Raw genomic sequence first — 22,875 nt, 5'->3', positions numbered from 1 at the left:
CCCTTTGCTCAGGCAGTTCCTCAGAGGAATCAAGAATGTAAAACCTCCAAGGAAACCACCTTTGCCAGCTTGGGACTTAAACTTTGTACTAGAAAAGTTGACACTATCACCCTTTGAACCAGCAGCAACAGCAGACCTACAACACCTGTCATGGAAAACTGCTTTCCTACTGGCAATTACTTCAGCAAGGAGGGTTTCAGAGCTACAGGCCTTAATGGCAGTGCAACCCTTCCTAATCTTCCACCAAGATAGAGTGTCCATGAGGACTAATCCTACATTTATGCCTAAGGTGGTATCCAGAGTGTCTTTAAACCAGGCAATCCACCTACCTACCTTCTTTCCCAACCCACAAACCAGAGGGAAAGAATACTGCATACCTTGGATGTACATAGACAGCTACGCTACTACTTGGACAGAACAAAAATAGCAGAAAGACTGACCAACTTTTGTAGCCTATGCAACAGGAAGGGAAGGAAAAGCTATTTCCAAACAGACAATCTCCAAATGGATAGGAAATTGCATACGATTCTGTTACTCCTTCCATGGAAAACCAATTCCACAGAACATAAGACCTCATTCTACAAGGGCAACAGCCACTACCACAGCCTTCTTACGAGGAGTGGCAACCAAAGACATTATTGAGGCGGCTACTTGGACCTCCGTGCATACATTTGCCAAGCATTATAACTTACCTCTATATTCCAGATCCCGAGCAGGGTTTGCCACTGCTGTACTGCAAGGGATCCTAAACACACCATAATCTAGTTTTATCCTCCTCCCTAGTTGGCTATGGTATTCTACCCAGTTGTTATGACTGCAGATGCATCCATGAAGGACATAGTACAGTTTTGTACCTACCATAAATGTAGATGTCCAAACTGGATAGCATCTGCAGTCAGGATTACCCTCCCTCCTTCCCTCTGTGGTACTCCTAGGGTATTTTACACTCCTAATAGCTAGCTGGTGGGGGGGAGTCTTTTATGGTGTATTTGTTTGTATATATGTACATACATGCTTATTTTTGTGTTTACCTCTATCTTTTTGGAAACATTGGCATCTATCCAAATTTTAGCCTCCAAGAGGGCTACTGGCATCTGGGGCAAGAAACACTGAGGAAAATGGCGTCGGCTGATGCCTTTATACCCGAAGACCAACAGAGATGACGTCGGGTGAAGTGTGACATCAGCCGAAGCCGGACCCAGACTTTGGAATCCGGCCGACTGAAGGGCTGCCTGACGACAGGACAACCCAGTTGTTATGACTGCAGATGCTATCCAGTTCGGACATCTACATTTATGGTAGGTACAAAACTGTACTTTTTGGGGTGTAGGTTAAAATGATTCTATTATGGCAGCTAAGGATAGGTGGGAAGAGAATAAACAAATAAAGACTAAGAAACTAAGTTCTTGCCCATGGACATGGATAGCAAAATACAAGCAGTAAAATGTTTTTAGTTCCTTTAGTTTTATACACAGGTCAGGCATATTTTTATCAACCACTGGAGAAGTTGTGGATAGTAAGTAATAGAGTTGGAATTATTTTATCTGGAAGGGGAAGAGGGCAAGAGTTAAATGGGATCATAGGAAGTTATTAGGCTATTGGCCTTGAGGCCCTTATAAGCCTAGCCAAGAGTTTAGCCCATGCATAGACAAATCAGCACCCAATGCCCCTGTACAGCAGGGACACATGGAATCCCAGGGATGTATTTTCTATTTACAGTCCAGTTATCCAGATCGGGCTCAAAAAGGGGTAAAGAGGTACTCTGCTTGACATAAAGAGGGAGTCTATTCCATGGATGGGGGAGTCTCTGGGGCATAAATCTGTCCCGCCAGCAAGTCCTATTGATGTCACAGACCAGGTTGAGGCCGCATGTGCAGGTTACTTGAGTGGAGCTTGACTTGTGGATATGCAGCAGTCCCATCAGGGCGGGGTCCAAGATCGCCTTGTATGCCAGACAGAGGTCACCTCTAAGGAGTCACTATGAAACAGAGTAGAGGGGATAAGACTTTTAGCCTATCTGTGTATGGTAGATTTTTGAGGCCCTGGATTCGCCTGGTGAGGAACCTCTGTGGTCTTTCCAGCTGCTGCATGTGCTTTGTGAGGTACATGCTGAATGGAGCATTGTACTTAATAATGGACCTTATATGGGAAGAATACAGGGATGTTATGACCTCCTTGTCCCTGGATGAGATACTCTTCCTTGTGTAGAAAGCTTTACATACAATGGAAGCAACATGGTGGTCAAAACTCAGGCTGCTGTCAATCTGGGTGCCCAAATCCCTCACTACTGACTGCGTGCTTAGAATGTTGTTATTAATGTGATAATTTGTGGGGACATCTCTCTCCCCAAAGGGGATGATGCATTTTTTTGTATTCATCTTGAGTCCATGTTTCTGACACCAGTCATTTGTTTGGATGAGATGGTCTTGGAGGATGCCCTGTACCTCAGAAAAGTATATCCCAAATAACAGAGGCCCCAAGACTGAACACTGGGGTACACCACTCGATACAGGTCTACTGCTTGAGGTGGCTTCCCCTATTTTTGACTAGGTGGGTTCTATCAGTGAGCCATTTGGCTACCCATCTGGTAACATACGGATTGATGCCTAGTGGAGAGAGTTTATCTGTTATACCCGAGTGGGGAATAGTGTTGAAGGCTTTGGCCAGGTCAGTGTAGGCGGTGTGCACTGTCTTCCACTCATCCATGGCTTTGGTGACTGTCTCGAAAAAGTCGACCAAATTTAACAGACATGACCTCCTCTTGACAAAGCCAAATTGTGTGGTATCAAGTATTTGGAGGTTCCCAATGTCCTTGTTAATGAGGTCCATGATGATCCATTCCATGGCCTTGCAGATCAGGCTAGTTAGGCTGATGGGTCTATAATTTCCCAGATCAGTGGATGCTCCACCTTTGTGTAAAGGGATGACAGTGGCTGTCCTCCACTTAGCTGGGACAAAACCGGTACTCAGGCTTTGGGTGAATGGGGCGCTTAATGGTGCTTCAAGTTCCTGCATGAGTTCGTGTAGGATGCAGCTTGGGATGTTATCAAGTCCCATGGAGGTATTTTTTGCCTTTGAGAGAGCAGTGATGACCTGACCCTTAGATATAAGGGGAAGGGGGGCAGGTACTGGGAATGTCCTGATTTTACTGATGGGGGGGGGACAGACAGAGGTGAAATTTTCACTGAATCTGTCAACCAGCAAGGTTGCTATATCTACGGCATTTGTATGTGTAGTGTCCTTGACCACCAGTTCTGAACAGATCTGGGTGCTACTTTTGAGATTATGGACATATGTGAAGAAGGCCTTATGATTGTCTCTCTAGTAGATGTGGCCAGTTTGGACTCAGTTTGCTTTGGAGGATTTCACTAGTGCTCTTATTTCCAGTTGGGCACCTGCTCCTTCTTGGTCCTGGACAGCAATTTGTTTGTTTTGTTATAGTTTGTTTATAGCAAATGTCCACTAGACAGGTTTTTAGTCTTCCTTGTGGTGGATGATTTAGTCCTGTCAGGTATTCCTGATTCCATGCATCTGTATAAATGTTTGTATAGTAATTTGGCATAGTTTTGGACACTGGTACCAGTTCCTGTAGAGGTGAGGGGGCTGTGAAGCTGTTTATACCATCCCTCAGGAGGTTGTAATCAGCTTTGGAGAAGTTTTTTTGTTTGACCCTAGCTAGAGGGGGGGGCGAGGGAGATGGCGACTTCAAATGTAACTGCATTATGGTTGGATCTTACAAGGGAGGATGATGCTGCAGTGGTTACTCATGTTGGTTAATACCAAGTCCAGATATTATCACCTCTTGTGAGGGTATTTACTAGCTGTTCCAAAGCATTTGCATTGACAAAATTGAGGAATCTGTGGGCATTTGTGTTTTGGCAAGAGTAGTTCTTCCAGTCTGTTTGGGTAGTTAAATTCACCCAGGATCAGGATAAAGGGTTGAATCTTGATGGAGTCAAAGATGCCTAGATAGGCAGTTTGGGCATCTTGGATCAGATTTGGGGGCCAGTAGCTAGGTATGATTTGTATAGGGGTCTTGTCAGTAGTTAACTGCACCTGGAGTGTCTCCTGTGTGTCATACTGTTTGACCAGCCTGGAGGTGTGTATGTCTTTAATATTTATTGAAACTCTACCTCCTTTGGCTTTACTACCCTCAGTTTGGGGTCTGAATGTATGATAGGATGAGTAATCGGGTAAGGCTGGGGATGCTCACCGCAGCTTTGAACCAGGTTTCTGTGACTGCACAGATGTCAGCATTTACCAGAGTTAGGAGTGCTTGCAGTGAGTGCAGTTTCATGTGTAGACTCCTAGCATTTAGCAGCATGATTTTTAATTTGTGTTTTGTTGAAATTTTTATGTTGGTAGTTTTAACCTCATCACTTTTCCTAAAAAAAAAAAAGGCACTGTAAGGGGAGGCAAGAGCCTTTGCCAGAATTCTGAAGCCCAGGTGAGACAGATGCAGGCCATCTCTGGCAAAGTATCGTGGTCTGTTGATCATATCTTCCCAGGATAAGTTGATCTTTCCGGTAGAACAAGGATGTTTAGGATTACCTGATTTTGAAGGGATGTTTTAGAGCTACACATTTAAGGTTCTTGTATATAACACAATCAGAAAAGAAAGTTGCAATTCAGAGTGGAAAGGGATGATGATTAAGTGAGGGGGAGGTGTAATTCAAGAAATAAGGAAACGTGGGATTTTGGATGTACTTAAGGAGAATAACAGCAGCCATACCGAACACCCTTCAGATGAGGAACTGAAAGCAGAACTGCGAGTGTTTAAAAGTTTTTCAGATGCTATAAGAATGCCATTTGGTCTTGATAAATGTGCAAAAGCAACCTTTAAAGCAGGAAAGCTGCAGCACCAAGAAAACATCAGTTTGTGACAGGAATGTGATATAAAAAAATTGAGCAAGAGGGAGTGTATACATTTTTGGGAATTGATGAAGGATCAACAATAAAACACGAACAAATGCGAGTACAACTCTGTAAGGAATATTTTAGAAGCCTTAAACTAATACTAAGAACAGTATTGACATCCAGGAGTAAAGTCTAAGCTATAAATCAATTTGCTGTTCCTGTCTTAAATTATAGCTTTGAAGTGATTGACTGCCCCTAAATGTGTTGGACAAGTTAGACAGGAAAACAAAAAGGCTGCTTCATGCTCATCAGATGATTTGTAAAAATCAGTGTATACCAAGATTATGTATCCCACGTTCTGAAGGAGGTATGAGCCGTCTCAAAACTGATTACATGTATAGATCACATATCTGTTGACTTCACAAGACCCAAATGCTGTAAAAGGTCTTAAACATGAGAAAAAGTCAGTAATGACTTCCCTGGTTAGTTTAGCAGAAGCATATCATTGTTAAGCGGGAATGAAAATCAAACTAGAAGTAGATAAAAATCCGGCAGCAACTGAATGTGCCAAAAAAAAACAAAAGAATATAAGGTGAAGTATCAGATGAGAAGCTAAGAAATGTGGAAAATGCTTTAATATAGGTGCTACTATAGGAAACTCTTGGAACAACCTTGTGTTGATCAGGATCGAATGCAGGAATGGTTGACAGGTGAATTTAAAACAAAAGAAAGGTTAATATTGGTGGCCCAAGGAAGTGGACTTTGTACACGTTGGTTTACAGAGTCCATTGAACATGTGGGAGAAATGGATAAATGTACGTTTTGTAAAATGGAACAGGAAACAGTCGCAAATCTTGTAGATAGCTGTGGTATACTAATGGCAGAAGGATTGTTTACTGAAAGGCATAATAATGTGGCACGACTGCTGCATTAGGGATTGTGCAAACATTATGGTATTGTAGTGGCTGCAAAACATTGGAAACATGAGCCACAAAGCATCATAGAAAATGCTGAAATTTATATAACATGGGATCACCCACTACCAACAGTTCAAAAAATAGATGAGAAAACTAGGTGTAGTCCATGAAAAGAAAACAAAAATAGCATTGATTATTGAAATTGCTACACCCAGTGACTACAGTGTCTTATGTACAGAGAGACATAAAGTCATAAAATACTAGTATTTGCAGGTGGAAACGAGGGCAGTGTGGAAGAAAGATACCCAGACAGTTCCAGTAGTAGTATGGGGCAACAGGTCTTATAAAAAGAATTTGCAGTCATACTTGGATATGTTACCAGTACATGTAACTCTATACGAATTGCAGGAGTCGTCATTACTGGGCACATTGCAGGTGCTCCGAAGAGCATTTTTGGCTAACATCAAACACTGAAGCAGTACTAATTTCATGAACTTTAATTGTACTTTGACTTAGGAATGGGGTTCATTCCCGTCATGGTATTAGAAACCTAAAAGACTTGGAGAAATTAAATAAAAAACATTGTATTCATAAAGTAACAGTATACTAAGAACTAAACCAGTATTGGAATGGAAGAAGGAGATTCTGCCATTTGGTATGCCTGCAATTAGAGGTTCAGAGAACAGGCAAGAGGGGACTGAAGTTTTACTGGAGGAAGCTGGCAAAGGAACCATGTTATTGGGAACAAATATTTGGAGAGGGAAAGCTAATTGAATGGGAGCAGGCTAAGAAGACATTTGGACTGCAGGCTAAAGATTGCCTTCTGTATCAGGGATTGACATCAAGAGTATAGACAAAGAGAAAGGAATAGGGAATCTTAAATGAAAGACCTCCACTGGTTCAGTTTTAATTGATATAGAACAGAAGTTGCTGTTAAAAAAAGGACTAATTAGTAGGGCTTATAAGATATTGCATGGTAACTATAAGTATCAATCAAAGGAAGTCAAAAGATTGGAAAGAGAGATTAGATAAGCAATTTGCAAAGAAACAATGGGACTTGACCTTTTTTTTTTTTTTTTTCCTGTCATAAATACTGGGCAAGCAAATGAGTGGCTCCTAGGTATGCAACAAAGTCTAGAAGATTTAGGATTTTTGCTTGGAAGTGTTTGTATAGGTACTTTTATACCCTAAGCAGACTGCAAAAAAATTTCCTCTAGTTGATGGCAAATGTTAGAGGTGTAATGGGAAAGAAAGCGATACCTGGAAGCATATGTTCTGAGTGTAATGAGTTGGCAGACTTAAAATCCCTACAGAGTATTCTGTCAAGAATACTGGGCAAGCTAATGCGTATAACTAAAATGATTTTTTTTTTAGCTCGGATACAGGATCTGAATTGCATAGATATAGTAAGGCTTTGTTCATTTTAATTCTGGTGCCAAAAAAAGCAATTACTAGAAAATACAAGTCAAAGTGTAAATTAACCATAATTGAAGTAATGAGTAATGTAACAGAGATAAAAGAACAGGACGTAGTATTTTAGAAAAGTGTAGGAGTAAATTATGTAGAAAAAATGGAAATTGTGGAAACAAATCATGCAGAAAATGTGGAGAAGGACTGAGCTTTAAGAGATGGCAAGAATTAAACAAAGTGACATTTTAGATTGATACAGTATAGAACAATATTTGTGATGTATATTGTTTGTTAATGTGGTTTGATTACTATTATATAAATGTAAGCTTCCCTATGTCACAAGTGACAGTTCAATAAAGGTATTTAAAAAAAAAAAAAAAAAAAGGTATAAACGTGTATGTACCATCTATGCTTCTGCAGCTTGATATTTTTATGCTTCAATTGATTCAGGTTTGTGAAAGTAAATCCTGATTATCTTGAGTATAGTGTTTTAAGTATCAATAGTTTCATCCTAACTAAAGGAGTAAAGTTGAAACTCATTTTATCAAGTAATGAATAATTAACATTGCTGTTAGTTTTATGAGCCAGTGACTGCAGTTATGGTTAGTTCAGTGCTTGGGGAAACGGAGTTGGTGGAGGTGGTCATTAAGTGTATTTTTTTGGTGTGGAGTTGGGTGACGATTCATGTGTGTTGCTTGGACAGTCTTGGAGGGAATTATTGCAGGGTGGTTGGGTAACTTCAAAAGCATGCAAGGTAATGCTGTTATTGTTGAGCTGTTGTGTTCCTCAAAGGTTTTGGTTTTTATATGCACTGGAATTTTTTAATGTTGTTATGTATATAGATGCTAGCAGGAGAGGTTGATGCCCCATCATCCTGTTGGTAGACCACTGTGTCCTTCCCTTAAAAAAAAAAAAAAATTTAAACTGAAGCATTTTTAGAGTATGGTCACTTAACCCCTAAATCTGTTTGCAGTCTTAAGATACTGCAGGATTCACAAAAAATATGTTAGGACATCAAGTATATTAATATGAGGAAAATGAATGTAGCTTAGGAGTGAGGGTTTTAAGCTTGAGTGACCATTAGGATTCTATGAAATAGCACACTTACCGAGCCAGTCTCCAAAACAAAAATAAAGGCAGCCAGTGCAGTTTGGAATGTAGTATAATAGCTTCCCTTACCTTGAGTCTTGCAGGTTTGAAAGCTGCTTGAGACTAGAGGGACTTCAGTTTGAGATCCCTTGGCTTAGAAACTGACTCTGCATGTGTATGTAAAATTTACAAAATGAAAGATGAGAAACTGCAAATTAATGGCATAAGCTTTTCCTGAAATATTTGCTTAACATTCAGTGTTCATTCTGTTTTTAGGGGCTAATGACCTTTGTATTTATATTTTGTTTGTGCCATTTCCTTTTTTAATTTTAGAATTGTTCAGCTGTTGCAAAGGTAACCTGATGGAAGTGAAAAATAGCCAGTGTAAAACAAATCCAGCTGTTCTAGAAAACCTTGTCTTCTTTGTTGAGGTAAGCTTTCACTATGATATTCCCATAGAGCTTTTGACCTTTTAAGATTATTCCAGCTTGTATGTGTGCATTTTTGTATAGTTTGAAAAGGTACAAAGAATAAAACCAAGTTAAAGCAATCTTAACTACAGTGTGGAGGTATTTACTTCATATTCGGGTTTTCATCTGCCTCTGAGCTTTGAATCTCCCAACTTTGTACTGTTAGTAAAGGAGTGTATGTAGTACCTTTATGGTTTAGATGACACTGCTTTGTGAAGGTAAAATATTCCATGATCTCTAGCTAGAGAGTAGTGACAACTGAGGAGCAGTGTTTGAAAAGATGTGTACTAAGGTGACCACCGCTACTTCAGAATGCAGCTGGAGACTTGGTGCTTTGTCTGTGATGAAAATCTGAAGGGGAACTATTTGGTCTAAATAAGCCAGCAGTTTATTAACAAAAAAATGAAAACGTCATGCAGTGTTTCCTGAAGTTTTTAATATAGCAATAACCCACGCCTGGGTGTGGGTAATGCTGGATTTTACCCATGGTTGGTGTGGTTTGGTCACGAGTGCAAAGCCCGAGTGGCCAAACAAAGCCAACCGTGTGTAAATCCAGCATTACCCACACCCAGAAGTGGGTTATTGCTCTTATACAATGACATTATTTAAGAAAAAAAATAATTACTTTTCTTAAATAATGGCATTGTATAATGCCTTCTTGCTGCCCTTCCGCAGCTGTCTGGTATTCTGCAGCAGTTCTGATGTACTGCGCATACATATGCCTACGCAGTACATTAGAGCTGTGGGCAAAAGCAACGGAAAAAGCAAGATCTCTGTTGCTTTTTACAAACTGTTTCGCTGTGTTAAATGGGTTTAACATAGCGGGAGAGCTTTAAAAAAAGAAACGGCGAATCTCTGTTGCTTTTTTTAAAGCTGTCTCGCTATGTTAAACCCATTTAACTTAGCGAGACAGTTTTGAAAAAAGCAACGGAGAAAGCAAGCTCTACTTTGCTTTTTACAAACTGTCTCACTATGTTAAAGGAGTTTAACATAGCGAGACAGCTTTAAAAAAAGCAACAGAGAAAGCAAGCTCTCCGTTGCTTTTTACAAACTGTCTTGCTATGTTAAAGGAGTTTAACATAGCGAGACAGCTTTAAAAAAAGCAACGGAGAAAGCAAGTTTTACATTGCTTTTTACAAACTGTCTCGCTATGTTAAACTCATTTAACATAGCGAGACAGTGTGAAGCAACAGAGATCTTGCGTTCTCCGTTGCTGTAAAAAAAAAAACTGTTATAGTAATGGAAAAAGTCCGGGCGACCAGACCTTTTTCCATTACTATAACTCTGATTTACAACGTGCACGCTGACCAATCAGCATGCACGTTTTTGAGTATTAATGGGGAGTCGTATGATGGGAATTTTTCCATTTTGAATGCAGTCTCTACAGAGCAGTCAATAGTGCTGTATGCTTTAATTTTGAATTTTATCCAAGTACCGCACAACATCATTGACGAAGTATTGCAAATTGCTCTCTTTTAGACTATCAGTATTGTCCTGTGGACATCAAGTTACTGTGCTAGTGTTCTTCGACCTTTGAAGTCTAATTTGCAAAAGAAGAAGAAGAAGAAAAAGGAGGCCAGTGTAGTACTGGTAGGTGTCCCATTGCTAATAATTTAAAACTGTGCGGTTTTATATTTACTGACACAGAAATTTCATTTTTTAAGTAATTTTATACATAAGCAAGTATGATGTACTGTTTGCTTTAAGCCTTGAATTTTAAAACTGATTTTTATTTATTTCTCCTTTTGTTGAATATTTGCGTGTGCTAGTCTTAGGATCTTCTTTAGCTGTGACCCAGGTCAGAGGCAAAATGTATGTTTTAACTAAAGTGGAAATTGTAAACACTTAAGAGAAGTACCTTGTATATAGTTGTAATACAAATTATCAGCCCGGTGACCCTCAGAAAAACAGGTGCAAAGGTGCAGTTGTAAGAGGCAAATAGATGTAAAATATGTAATGGAAGTATTTAGCCGACAATTGTGCAAATTGTAATTCTATATTTAGATCAGTTTAAGTTCCCAAAATTTGGTTATGTGGAAGCAGGGAAGAAGAGAGAGAGTATTGTGATGTCTTTTCCATGAAGTTCATAGTTATGTAATTAGAATGGACTAAGGGGTTTCCTAATGAAGGGCTCTGTGAGGTGAAGTGGTGGTGTGAAGGGAAAGAGTTGGGCTAAAGTGTTTAACGAATGTCAAGGTTATAAGAGGTAATGGGAAGGGGAAAAGGAAAACAAGGGGAACTAGATGTCATTGCATTCACACTGAAACTGGTGCGGCTTCTCTCATGGTCCTAGTTTTCCTGCATCAGTTTGCAGAGCTCTTTAGTTGTAGTTGTACAATGGATTACAAGTAGTTCAGCCAGCTGTAGTATCACAAAGTGTATCTTGGGTGTTTTTTTTTTCACTTGTACCACATTTCATTCTGGTTTTATGCATATGGTATATTGTTGATGGCTGTTTATTTCGACTATACTTCAAAAACTAAATAGACAAAGTTGTATTTCTGTTTGCTGCTGTTTTGTATCATTGCAGTCTCTTCTCACTCCATTTCCTGTGCTTTTTACTTACTGTAAACAAATTTGTTGTATGCAAATATTGCATTACAAGCAGACTCTGAATAGAAGTTCAGCAAATGAAAGGAGAATTGAATGCAAAACTGAAGGCACATGAGATGAAATTGAGTACATACAAGACAGTTGTCATGGCAGCAGATGGGGCAATTCAGGAGAAGATGACATTTGAGATAGATGAGAAAATGGTGAAACTGGTTAACAGCTGCAGGTATCTGGAAGGGGTGATTGAGGAGAAAAGAAGGAAGTTGAAGCAGGAATCCTAAGGACTGCAGCCAAATAGCATAGTGTGTCCAGGGTAGTGTGAGACTGAAGAATGCCATAGAAGTTAATAAGTAAGGTGTAGAAAACAGTGGTGCGACCAGTACTACTGTATGGTACATTGACATGGACAGTAAAGACAGAGCGGTTGAGGAAGCTAGGGGTGATGGAGATGAAGTGCCTAAGATGGGTGGTAGGATGCACACTGTGGAACAGATGAATCGAGGACATCAGAGCAGAAGGCAAAGTAGTTCCATTTGCAGTGAAGGGCAAAGAGAACAATTATGGTGGCTTGGGCACATGTGCAGGAAAGCAGAAAACAATCTGGTGAAGATTATTTCGGGGAGAGAGGAAAAAAGCAAGAGGAAACAAGAACATCCAGCAGAGCTGAATGGACTGAATGAGAGAATACCTGCATCAGTCAAATGTGATCACCTAATAAGGTAGAAGTGGCACTGAATCAAAAAAGATGGTGACAGTTGATGACACCCCAACCCCATGTAGAAAATAGGTAAGAAAAAATGTTGAAAGCACCCACTTGAGTCTTGCTATGTACTAGGTGACAAAAGCCACGTCATTGAAGATTTCAGTTATCAGAGATGCTGCAGTTTCTATGACGAGTGCATATTTGATTTTGAGCAAACGTATTTAGAAATAATATAATGTTGTGCTCTCAGATGCAGTCTTTTGTTTTAAGCTTTAAGTTATTTCATGCTTAAATGCAGAAAATGGCATTTAACAGCATGTTAAACTTCTGTCTCAGTGAATGTGGTCCTGGAGAAAAGACATCGGGCAGTGCAGTGCGTATAAACTTAAGTCAGGACACAGTACATTTCACTGCGTAGAAACAGTGTAACATGTGGAGTGAACAAACAAGCTTCTGCTAAAAAGTTGTGAACAAGTTAAAATGATGAAATCAAAATATCTTGAGTGCAATGTAACTTTTATTTGCCAGAGAGGCATTTTCAAGTGCAGATATTTTTGTAGTCCAGTCTTTTGGGACATTTGTATTTAATCTGATGATGTCCTTTTCATTCTTCCTCAATGTATGGACTCTGATCCAACTTAGCCATTAATTTTAGACTTGGGATCCAGCTCTCAAGCTCCTCCCCTGTACCCATAATTCTATGCTGCATCACCAAAGCCCCATACCTCATTTGACACCTTTGCAAACAGATGCAGGTTTCCTTAGCTCTCAAGCAATTTTTGTTTTTTGCGAGTAGTAGTAAGGTCAAGTGGCATTCGAAAGACATGCGAGACTGTGCGTGCATTCGTTGAAGGTTGGGCGTTGGGCTGACACCTCAGCACTGTAAAATTCTGTTGCCAATCATTAGCGGACCGGAGTTCCGCTGTGGGGACCCCTAACCGGGAAAAGCCGAAAGAAAAACAAGTAAAATTTTTGTATTAAAACTTGTCTTTGAACATTTCTCTGCTTCAGTTTCTTTCCTTCCCGTTCTTTCAAATTATCACTGGCGTTAGGTGCCTCCCTTTCTGCTATTTTAAATAGTACTCTACTTTACCGTTATTGGTGGTCTCTTTTTACACGTGTTAGAAGGGTATCTTGCTATTACCGTTGTTGGTATTTTGAACTTTCTCTGCTGTTTGTTTTTAAAAAAAGTTCATTGCGTTTTCCTTACTATTGTTTGTCTTGTTCCTTTGCAGCATGGAAAGGGCCTAAAGTTGTCTCTGGGCAAGATAGTGTTGTGGTATTTGTGTAAATATCATTCCAGGCTGTGTGAACTTGAGGTTAATGCAGAGGACTGCTTTGTCAGTAAAAAAAATGACAGATTTACTGGAAGTGGCACCAAAGAACTCTGGAAAGGGAAATTAAGATGAAAGGGAGAATTCCAAAGTTGAATAAGGAAAACAATTGTACTGAGAGAGTGAAGCAGTCATAAGCACTGTAGTGAAGTTAGTAGCTTTAGGCTCAGAAAGGTCAGACCATAGTATTTGTGGACAGATAAAAATCTTAAGTGTGCTGAAAGAGCTACAGGAAGACATGAGAGCTGGTATAACTCAAAATTTGTGCACCCAGCTGATATTGGAGGGATAAAAAGGTCTTAACTTGTCTGAATGTGGAATTTATCAGGTAGTCATCCTGACCCACATATGAACATATAATGTACTCTTAATTGAGGGTGTGTTATTGGAATCAGCAAAATGAGTTATAAAGAGAATAGTTTTGAAGAATTTGATAATGTTGGCCAAAACTGGGTGGGTGTGTGTACCCTCAAACTCCCAAAAAATTAATACCTGAAGCATTTTTTGTGATTATGGGGTTAGAACTTTGCAGAAAAGAACTTCCAAACGATTCAGCCACCCATGCATCAGAATCTTTGCCTGCTTTTGGCCATAACTGGTCAAAATCAGTGGACAGTTAATTTCATGGAAATTCAGTCTATATTTTTGCAAGGTATGAAACTCTAGCATTGTCTGTCTGTCCCCATTGTGAGGCAAGATCCGTGGGATGACCAGAAACTTGAGAGGAGTATTTATGGTCTGACATATACAAAGCAGTAACTAGTGTGGGGCAGCTGCCCTAGGCATAAGCTGTCAGAGGGCTCAGTTGACAGTGTCAGTGGTGTTGCAGTACAGCACATGCTTTATAAAAGGTACTGCATTTGCAATCATGGCTGAAGTCCTTCATGTACAGAGGTTTAAGCAAGCATCTTTGTCACATTAGTATTTATTTTCATTTATTAACCTGGTAGGAAGACTAGTCCAAGGACCTTTGTCAGCAACAACCTGGAACAGAAGCCAAGATAATATACAATAACAATGTGTAAACATGTCTTACATTATGTATGCAAGCACAAAATGAATTCATGAGAAAACATTGTCAATTGTCCCTTCCCTCAAAAACGTTGTACAAACCCATAGAAATTTGGTATACAGGTTTACAGATCAGATTTAACGTATGCCATTTGTGATAAGTTGCACGTGTTGTTTTTCGATGAAAGTAGATACCTTGGGATCAAGTGACTGTGATGTGTCTGTTGAACTCACTGCACACGATAATGATTAGCTTGGATTAAAGTTACATTTATAAATGCTCGCCTCAACAAGATGCTTTTTAACAAGCATTTTGGAGGATTTAAGATTGGAGGGTAACCTAATGTCATATGGGATTGAGTTCCAGTAGTCTGGTGCAATTTTGAAGAATGCACTTTCAGTGCTGGATAATTAAAAGGGTGGTTTCATTTGCTGCAGACCTTAAGTTGATCAAAGTGATGGGTATCCACTTGAATTTGTAGTAAATGCTTGAGTGATGGACACTAATTTTCAAATAGCTGTTTGTAGATAAGCATTCCTAGTAGAAAAATGTCTCTGGAGGCCACTGTTAACTGTCTTTAACACTCTGCTCCCACCATCTATTTTCCCTCCTCTGTAATCCCTCTCCTCTCTCAACCCTGTCCTACAAGTCCTGTAAAATAAGCTCACGGTTATAACTATACTCATTTAACTAACTAGTAGAATATTTCTGCGTGCATCATATAATTGTGATGTCCATCTGTATCATGGTAATCTAACGTTTGTAACTTGTATGCAAGATTGTTCTAACCAGTGTATGTAAAATGTCTGTTTTGTTTGTTAATGTGAATTCCTTGGTCTGTATGAAATGTCCAGTATTGCTGTGTAACAAGCTATGTAATTATTGTAATTTTGCTTTCTTTTCTCTGGGGCCTTTCTCCCCGGGCCTTTGCTGAAAATGAGCACCTGCCTAGTCGGATTTTCCCAGTAGACAAATGTCAAATAAATAAATAAATTGCTTTTTTGATGGGTAATGCAGTGATGCTGCTCGTAAGGCCTGGTCTGATGTATGAACCTGAGCACTTTGTTTTCAGTTGATTGAATGAGAAATGTTGCATGCATTGCGAGCCTTTATATAGTAGGGGGTCCACACTGTAACCTAGGTAGTAGTACATTAATGGCTATGACTCGCCTTGTCTCGGAGGTGATAGAGATGGGTATTTTGTACAAGACCTTTGATTAATAACTTTTCAGCTTGTTTTTGTGTGTGCATCTAAAAGTTGAGGGCTTAATCGATCATTATCCTAGGCATTTCTGTGTGGTTGTGACTGGGAGGTGGTCTCTGAGGGATTCTGTTATGATTAGTGATGTACCACAAATATCTACAAGAAAAAATGCCCAAAAGTAGCAAAAACCAACACCAGCTGTAAACAGGCACGCAGGAAGGACGTCCAGCACTCAGCAAAGAAGATAAAGTAGTTTATTAATCCAGTACACACAAAATAACACAATTCATGGACAAAATCACAATTTGGTCCGTGAATTCTGTTTTGTGCCTATTGGATTAATAAACTACTTTATCGTCTTTGCTGAGTGCTGGACAATCCTTCCTGAGCGCCCGTTTACAGTTCGTGATGATTATTGGTATGTTTGATCATAGTTTCTGAGTAGTTGCTAGTAATGTGGTATTGTTTTTAGTAATGTTTTTGGATAGCTTGCTGTGACAAGCCAGTTCCGTACATACTCAGTGTTCCTTCATCATTGAGTTGATGGCAGATGAATGGGTCCCAGCCACAATAAGGACAAAATCTATGTATAAAGTGCAGTTGATATTGGGGAAGGTCCCATAGTAGGTCATTTATGTAGACTGAGAACAGAAATGGCCCTAGAAGAGAAGCTTGTGGGGCTCCTTGATCACTATTTCCAGCTATGGGGCAACCTTCTGAGCTTCCAGTAACAAAAGATATGTTTGTATAATAACTGCTGAACCAACTAGTCACATTCTGTGAAAGCCCACAAAGTGTTCTGGCTTAAGCAGTAGCAGAGTATGGTCTACTGTTTCAAAAACTTAATTTCAAGGAATATGGCTCCTATCAGGATTCCTGCTTCCAGGTTGTTAAAGATTTGTTTGGTAAGAGAGTAGATGGCAGTGAAGGTATTGTACTTGGTTTGGAATCCATGTTGCTTGTCACTCAGGATATCATACATTGTAATGTATTGTAGTATTTGCTCATAGATGAGCTTTTCGGGTATTTTGATGAGTGGGCAGAAATTTGCAGCGGTAAAAACAAGACAGGTGTGTGTGGAGTTCTTGGCAACACAAAATCAAGAAAAACCTGGCGGTCTTTTTGAACCAGAAAAAATACCACGAGCATTTGTGTATAAGCCTTTCTTCTTTGCGAACATATTAAAAAAAAATGTCAGGTTAAGTAAATCAATGAAAATAACATACTTTTGTCATGCAGTTAATGCTGTCAGACTTAGATTGACTTGCATCAAACGTGCAACTCTATTTTATATTTAAAAAAAAAAAAAGCATCACATGATCATAGCAATCCAAACATTCAGTGCTCATTTAAAGAGCCCATGTTGTCTCAGTCTTGTCAAAAATTGAACACAAATCTAGTGTAGTGAGCTGGCAAACTTTAGGATTGCCTGCAGACCCCTGTGTCAGAGATGTTGGGTTAGCGGATTGGATTACTGAGGAGATGATTTTTTTAGCTGTAATACAGAGTCAGAATTGCCTAAACATAGTAAACCTTTGCTGAGTCTAATTATGGTGGTTGCCAGAAAAGCAGTTACTAGAAAATGGAAATCAAAGTCTAAACCAACTTTATTAGAAGCAGTGAATATAGTAAAAGAGATAAATCAACTGGAATTGAGATCCTTTAGAAAAGGGAAGGAGCAAACTACATAGGAAAAAATGGAAATTGTGGGAACAATATATGCAGAGAAAGGAACAAGGTTTAAGGGGCCGGATTTGAATCAGCCATACGATGCTTAACTGACAGTGACTGGGATGATTATAAGTGATGTCTAATGTTTGCAACAACAGTGTTTCAGTGGTGTCTGTGATGTATAATGCTTGCAACTGAAATGGTCTCAATGTTATCTTTCATTTATATAAATGTAAGATGGTCTGTGTCATACGTGATTATTTAATAAAGATGTTTATTGGAAAACAATTGAACATAAATGTAAAACTGTACATTGCATTAAAAATGCAAATTAATTTACCTATTTTTAACATAAAATAATTTTAAATTGTTTGCAAATTTATGCAAAAATATTTTTAATTAAAAATCCAGATAACAAACTCATACAAATACTTCAAAATGCAGCGTAGCAGCTAAACAATTTCCACTACCTACATTTTTTAATTTAGCTACCCTCCTTTTTAATAACAGCAGAATAGATCCTGATTTGTTCAAGCCAGGACTAATCATCACATTTAACCTAAGCTGAAAGAAAAGTTCCTTATACTGTGAAGTATCCTCCCTTGAACCACATCTTTGTATAGGGTAGTTTTTCCAAAATAAGGAAGGTGAATGTCATAAACTCCTTACAAATGACTTAGTGTTTATATAGGGCATTATTCAAATTTCCTTTAACTGTATTGTAGCAGTGTTTGTAAATCTGCTTTCTAAAACATCTTTCCTTTTATCTACATAAAATGTAGGATAAACAGAGCACACTATTTATACAAACCAAACCTACACTATTGCCGATGTTCTTCATGTTTCACTGTTGCAGTCATCACACTTTGGTTATCCTGCCAGGGGTAGCCCTCAGTTGGCCCGAATACCAGAGGCTTAGTATTTCTGCTTTGGTTGCTGTCGCTCCAAGACTGACGTCAGGTCGTCAGTGGTATAAAAACAGGCAGCCGACACCATTACATCAGTCTTTCTTGCCGAGGAGCCCGAAGCAGAAGCAGTTCGCACAAGTGCCGGTCGGCTGTTACCTGAGTTTCCGAAATTGAAGTTGAAGTCTTCTAAAGCTAATTACCCCGTTGGGGATCCCTTTTTCTTGCTCTAACCGATGTCAGAAAAAGTTAACAGTTGATCTGAAGTAGGAGATTCATTTGTCTCCAACCTGTGGGTTATGGATCCGATATCGGATCCGAACCGGCATGGGTTACCAGCTATGGATCCAAGCTCTCAGCTCCTCCCCTCACCCATAATGCCCTGCTCTACCCTCATGACCCCAGATCTCGTTTGCCGCGCATGGTGACCAGATTGTTTTCCAGCTCTCCAGCTAAGTGCTAGTTTCAAGTATTTAAATTGTAAAATTTAAAGAATTTTTTTGGTTATTTGTGTGAAAGTGTAGGTTTCCCCTTTGGTATATTTACTTTTTTTAGTGTTTAAACTAAAAGTTATATCCCTCCCCTCGCTGTTAGCGTAGTGTGTGTGTATTGGGCCTGTGAGTGATTTTGTGTTTCTTTAGTTACTTCTTTAGTTATAGTAACTACTGTTGTAGATTGGGATGTCTGAGCAACCCAAGTCTATTTTTCTAAATGCTCGAGTGTGGCCATAAGCTTTCCCCAGCTGATGGCCACACTCGGTGTTAGATGCCTGGGGTTGAACACCTCACATCTGGATGTTCCATTTGTGCAGGGTTCAACCCCAGGGCATTGAAGGAGCGGAGGTCCAAGCTTGTTTTGGCGGGCCTTTACCGCCGGACTCGGCTCCGACCTCCGCTCCTTCGGGAGTAACTGCACCCACGGTTATTCCTTCTGCGCTCCCCTCCTCCTCCTGGGACTCAACCTCCCGTTTCTGGTTGGAGGAGAGGGATGCTAAGAAAGGACCGGAGGAGAAGCACCATAAGCGGCGGGCCGAGACCTCTGTTTCGCCCCGCCAGCCAAGCGGCTTCTCCCGGCTCCATTGTCGGCTCGGTCTCCTCCTCCTCGGGTCCGGGCTCCAGTGTGTTTTTCACCGGGACCGGAGGAGGAGGAGACCCGATCTCCGTCAAGGCTATCGAGGAGGCACTCTAGGCCTACCTTGGTAGCCTCGTCGAGATCTACGTATAGCCTTTCGGATGCTGATCTGGACCGGATGATGAGAAGGTTCATCCAGGCCCAGATGCAGATGGGAGTGCTCTTGCCTCCCCTCTGGGGAGCTCAACACCCTTTTCAAACAGATTGCTCCTTCTCCGACCCGCTACCGGGTTCGGAGCAGTTGAGCCGAGCAGCTTCGAGCGGGGTGGGTCGGCGCCGATAGTTCTTGTGCCGGATCCGACCCTACCCTCGAGTGCATCGGATCCGACCTCGGAGCCTGGATCCGAGCCTCGGATCCGGGGATCAGTGCTCCTTCAGCGCCGCCTGTGTCGGAGCGCACTGTCGCCGGATCCGGCGCCGGGCGCGGCTCCGATCCACTCTTCGGATCTGAGGGGAGCCGATTGTCGGATCCTTTGGTCGAGGTCGGCTCCTTCGGCGTTTGATGTAGTGGAGAGGGCCCTGTTGAGGGTCTCCGGACCCCGGCACTTGTTTCGGCTCCGTCCCGCTCCCTCTGCACTGGGTCAGGCTTCCACCATCCGGCCCTTGGGACAGCCCGCTTCTGTGCCCCAAGCTGCCCCTGGAACAGGTTGCTGCTTGAGGAGTCCTCTGACAGCCCCCCAGAGGATATTCCTCGCAAGCATACGTGCAAAAGGAGGCACATTGACTCCCCCGAGTCTCTCACGGAAGACACGGACTTGGAGGAAGGGGAAGGCTCCCCACGGTCACCCCCCGAGGATGTCTCATTTGGAGTCATCATGGAAATGCTCCGTATAAGGGGGGGTGGTCTGCCCCCAAGTCTTCCTCGGACGAGTCCGTGTTCTTGGAGGCATTTGAAGCGGGCCCGTCTACCTCTTGGGTGTCCCCTCCTGCCGACCCCCTGGTGGACCTCATTACCACCAGGGCGTGGAAGGAACCGGACACCGTGGAGCCAATCCCTAAGAGCCCCGATAGGATCCTCAGCCCACCGTCCGACCGTGCCCATTGGAGTAAGGGGCCTCCGGTAGATGCCATGTTGACGGCGGCGGCCACCAAGAGGGAACTTGTTCAGGAGAGTCCCTCAGTCCATCCCCCGAGCAAGGAGTCTCGGATGATGGACCGCTTGGGGAAGCGGGTGTTTAGTTCAGCGACCTTCTCGGTAAGGGCGCTGAACTACCTGGCACACGTGATTAGGATGCAGCGAGATCTCATTAAAGAATACGCTGCATCTCCCCCAGAGTCCATGTCGGAGGAGGACAAAATGCTGCACTCCACCCGCATGGCCACTCTTAGATCAGTTACTAATACCTCTATGCGGCTACTCTCCCATGCTATGGAAGGCGCCGCTAGAGCCGCAGGGGCAGGACTAATCACTAGACGTCAGGCCTGGCTCCGTCACTGCAATTTTTCTGAGCCCTTCAAAGCGTCATTTGCGAACGCCCCCTTTGATGGTTCTGCCCTCTTTGGCAAAACCGTTCGCGACACTTTGACCCAGAGCGAGAAGGACGGGAAGACGCTGTCTGCCGTCGGAATCCGCTTCTCTGCACCCCAGAGGCCCTACTCTAGGAACCAAAAGGGTCAGAAGAAGATGTGGTTCCGGAAGTCGCAGCAATCCCAGCCTGCTCCGGACAACCAGTCCTTCCGTGGCAGAGGAGGACAGGGAGAACGCCGCCCTAGAGGCAAAGGGGCTCCCAGGAACTTCGGGTCCAGAGAACCCTTCTCTGAACGGCCCGCGCAGCAACCCTGAGGGGTTGCCCGGCTGCTCCACTCTGGAGGCAGTCGGGGGACGTTTTTCAGGGCACCTAGCGGCATGGGAGTCCATAACATCAGACCGCTGGGTTCTCCAAATCATATCCAGAGGATACCGCATCCCTTTTCATCACTTACCAAAGTTGAAGTCCCTCCCAGACGTTCCACCCGGTCAACGGGAGGCCGCTTTGGCAGAAATTGGCCATCTGCTAAAGAAAAGAGCCATCCAGCCCGTCCCCCCAGACCAGATCGGATCAGGATTCTACTCCAGGTTCTTTTTAGTGCCAAAAAAGACGGGGGAACTGAGACCAATTCTAGACCTTTCTCTTGAACCTGGCAGTCCCCAAGGAAAAATTCCGAATGGTGACTCTGCAATCTATTCTCCCCCTTCTGGGAGAAAATCACTGGATGTGTTCTATAGACCTCAAAGATGCGTACTACCACATCCTGATGGACAGGCGCTCCAGGAGGTTCCTCCGCTTCCGGCTGGGAGCCAGTCACTACCAGTTCCGGGTCCTTCCCTTTGGTCTCACCACAGCCCCCAGGGTGTTCACCAAAGTATTAGCAGTGGTAGCGGCCCACCTGAGGCTTCAGGGGGTGCAGGTCTTCTCCTACCTGGACAACTGGCTTCTTACCGCCCCAACAAGGCATCTACTATTATTGGCGCGAGACTCCTTTCTCCATCTTGCTCCCTTTCTGGGCATTACAATAAATACAAAGAAATCCAACCTGGCGCCCACACAGCTCTTAGATTTTATAGGGGCCAGGTTAGACACAAGGAGTTTAAGAGCCTTCCTCACTGCGGACAGAGTTCAAAATCTGCAGCTCCAGGTGCGGGCCATTCTCCACTCAAGTTCTGTTCCGGCGGAGTTGGTCCTGAGGGCTCTAGGGTCCATGGCGTCTGCTATAGCACTTCTTCCTCTTGCCAGGCTCAATATGCGCATCCTCCAGTGGACTCTCTTAGTACAATGGTCATACCTTGCTCTCCCTATGCATCATCCCATTGCGATCAGCAAGGCTTGCAAGCGGTCCCTCCTGTGGTGGCTTCACTCCCCAGATCTCCACGGAGGCCGCCCATTTTGTGCTTCTCCCCCCCTTGCCACGGTGACCACGGACGCCTCCCGCCTCGGGTGGGGGGGGGGGGCATTTTGCGGGCCGGACCACCCAAGGCACGTGGAGCGATACAGAGACCTTACTGCATATCAACGTTCTAGAGATGAGAGCAGTGCTCTTAGCGTTGCTAGCACTTCAGGACTTTCTTCCCTTGGGAACAATTGCGATTCAATCGGACAACATGTCTGTTGTCTGGTACATCAACAAGCAAGGGGGAACAAGGTCTTACCCCTTTGTCGAGAAGCCATGAGAGTTTGGGAATGGGCAATCTCCACCAACCGCTTTCTAATAGCAACGCACATTCCGGGTCGGTCCAACATCCTGGCGGACAAGCTCAGCCGCACCATTCTGACCCCTTACGAGTGGTCTCTCAATTTTCAAGTAGCGGAACGCATATTCGCACGGTGGGGAACTCCTTCATGCGATCTTTTTGCCTCTCCCTCAAACACCAAGTGCGACAGTTTTTTCGCTCTGATACCCCCTCCAGGAGGTTCTCCAAGAGACCCTCTGGTGCATGCTTGGCCACCCGGTCTTCTGTACGCTTATCCACCCTTGCCTCTGATGCTCCAAGTTCTTCAGAAAGCCTCTCGGGTGGGTTGCAGAATGATTCTCATTGCTCCGTTTTGGCCTCGACAGATCTGGTTCCCCTTTCTGAGGTCTCACTCGGTGAATCCTCCTTGGATTCTAGATCCCATTCCGGATCTGATATCCCACCCATCCT

At 42.5% G+C, this 22,875-nt stretch overlaps 1 protein-coding gene across 1 annotated transcript in view; it reads left to right on the top strand.

Moving 5' to 3' along the window:
• Nucleotides 1-22,875, top strand: part of NAA25 (N-alpha-acetyltransferase 25, NatB auxiliary subunit) — a 3,186,723-nt gene that overhangs the window by 3,089,382 nt on the left and 74,466 nt on the right. The window contains exons 21-22 of the mRNA XM_044069750.1: nt 8,607-8,704; nt 10,223-10,333. Of these exons, the coding sequence (XP_043925685.1) occupies nt 8,607-8,704; nt 10,223-10,333 (209 nt within the window). The remainder of the gene's footprint in view (nt 1-8,606; nt 8,705-10,222; nt 10,334-22,875) is intronic.

This window comes from Protopterus annectens, chromosome 4.part0 (genome assembly GCF_019279795.1).
Source record: "Protopterus annectens isolate FY-2018-M chromosome 4.part0, PAN1.0, whole genome shotgun sequence".
Lineage (NCBI taxonomy): Eukaryota > Metazoa > Chordata > Ceratodontiformes > Protopteridae > Protopterus > Protopterus annectens.
The sequence above is the reverse complement of the archived record's forward strand: the minus strand, read 5'-3'. Positions and strand labels throughout refer to the sequence as shown.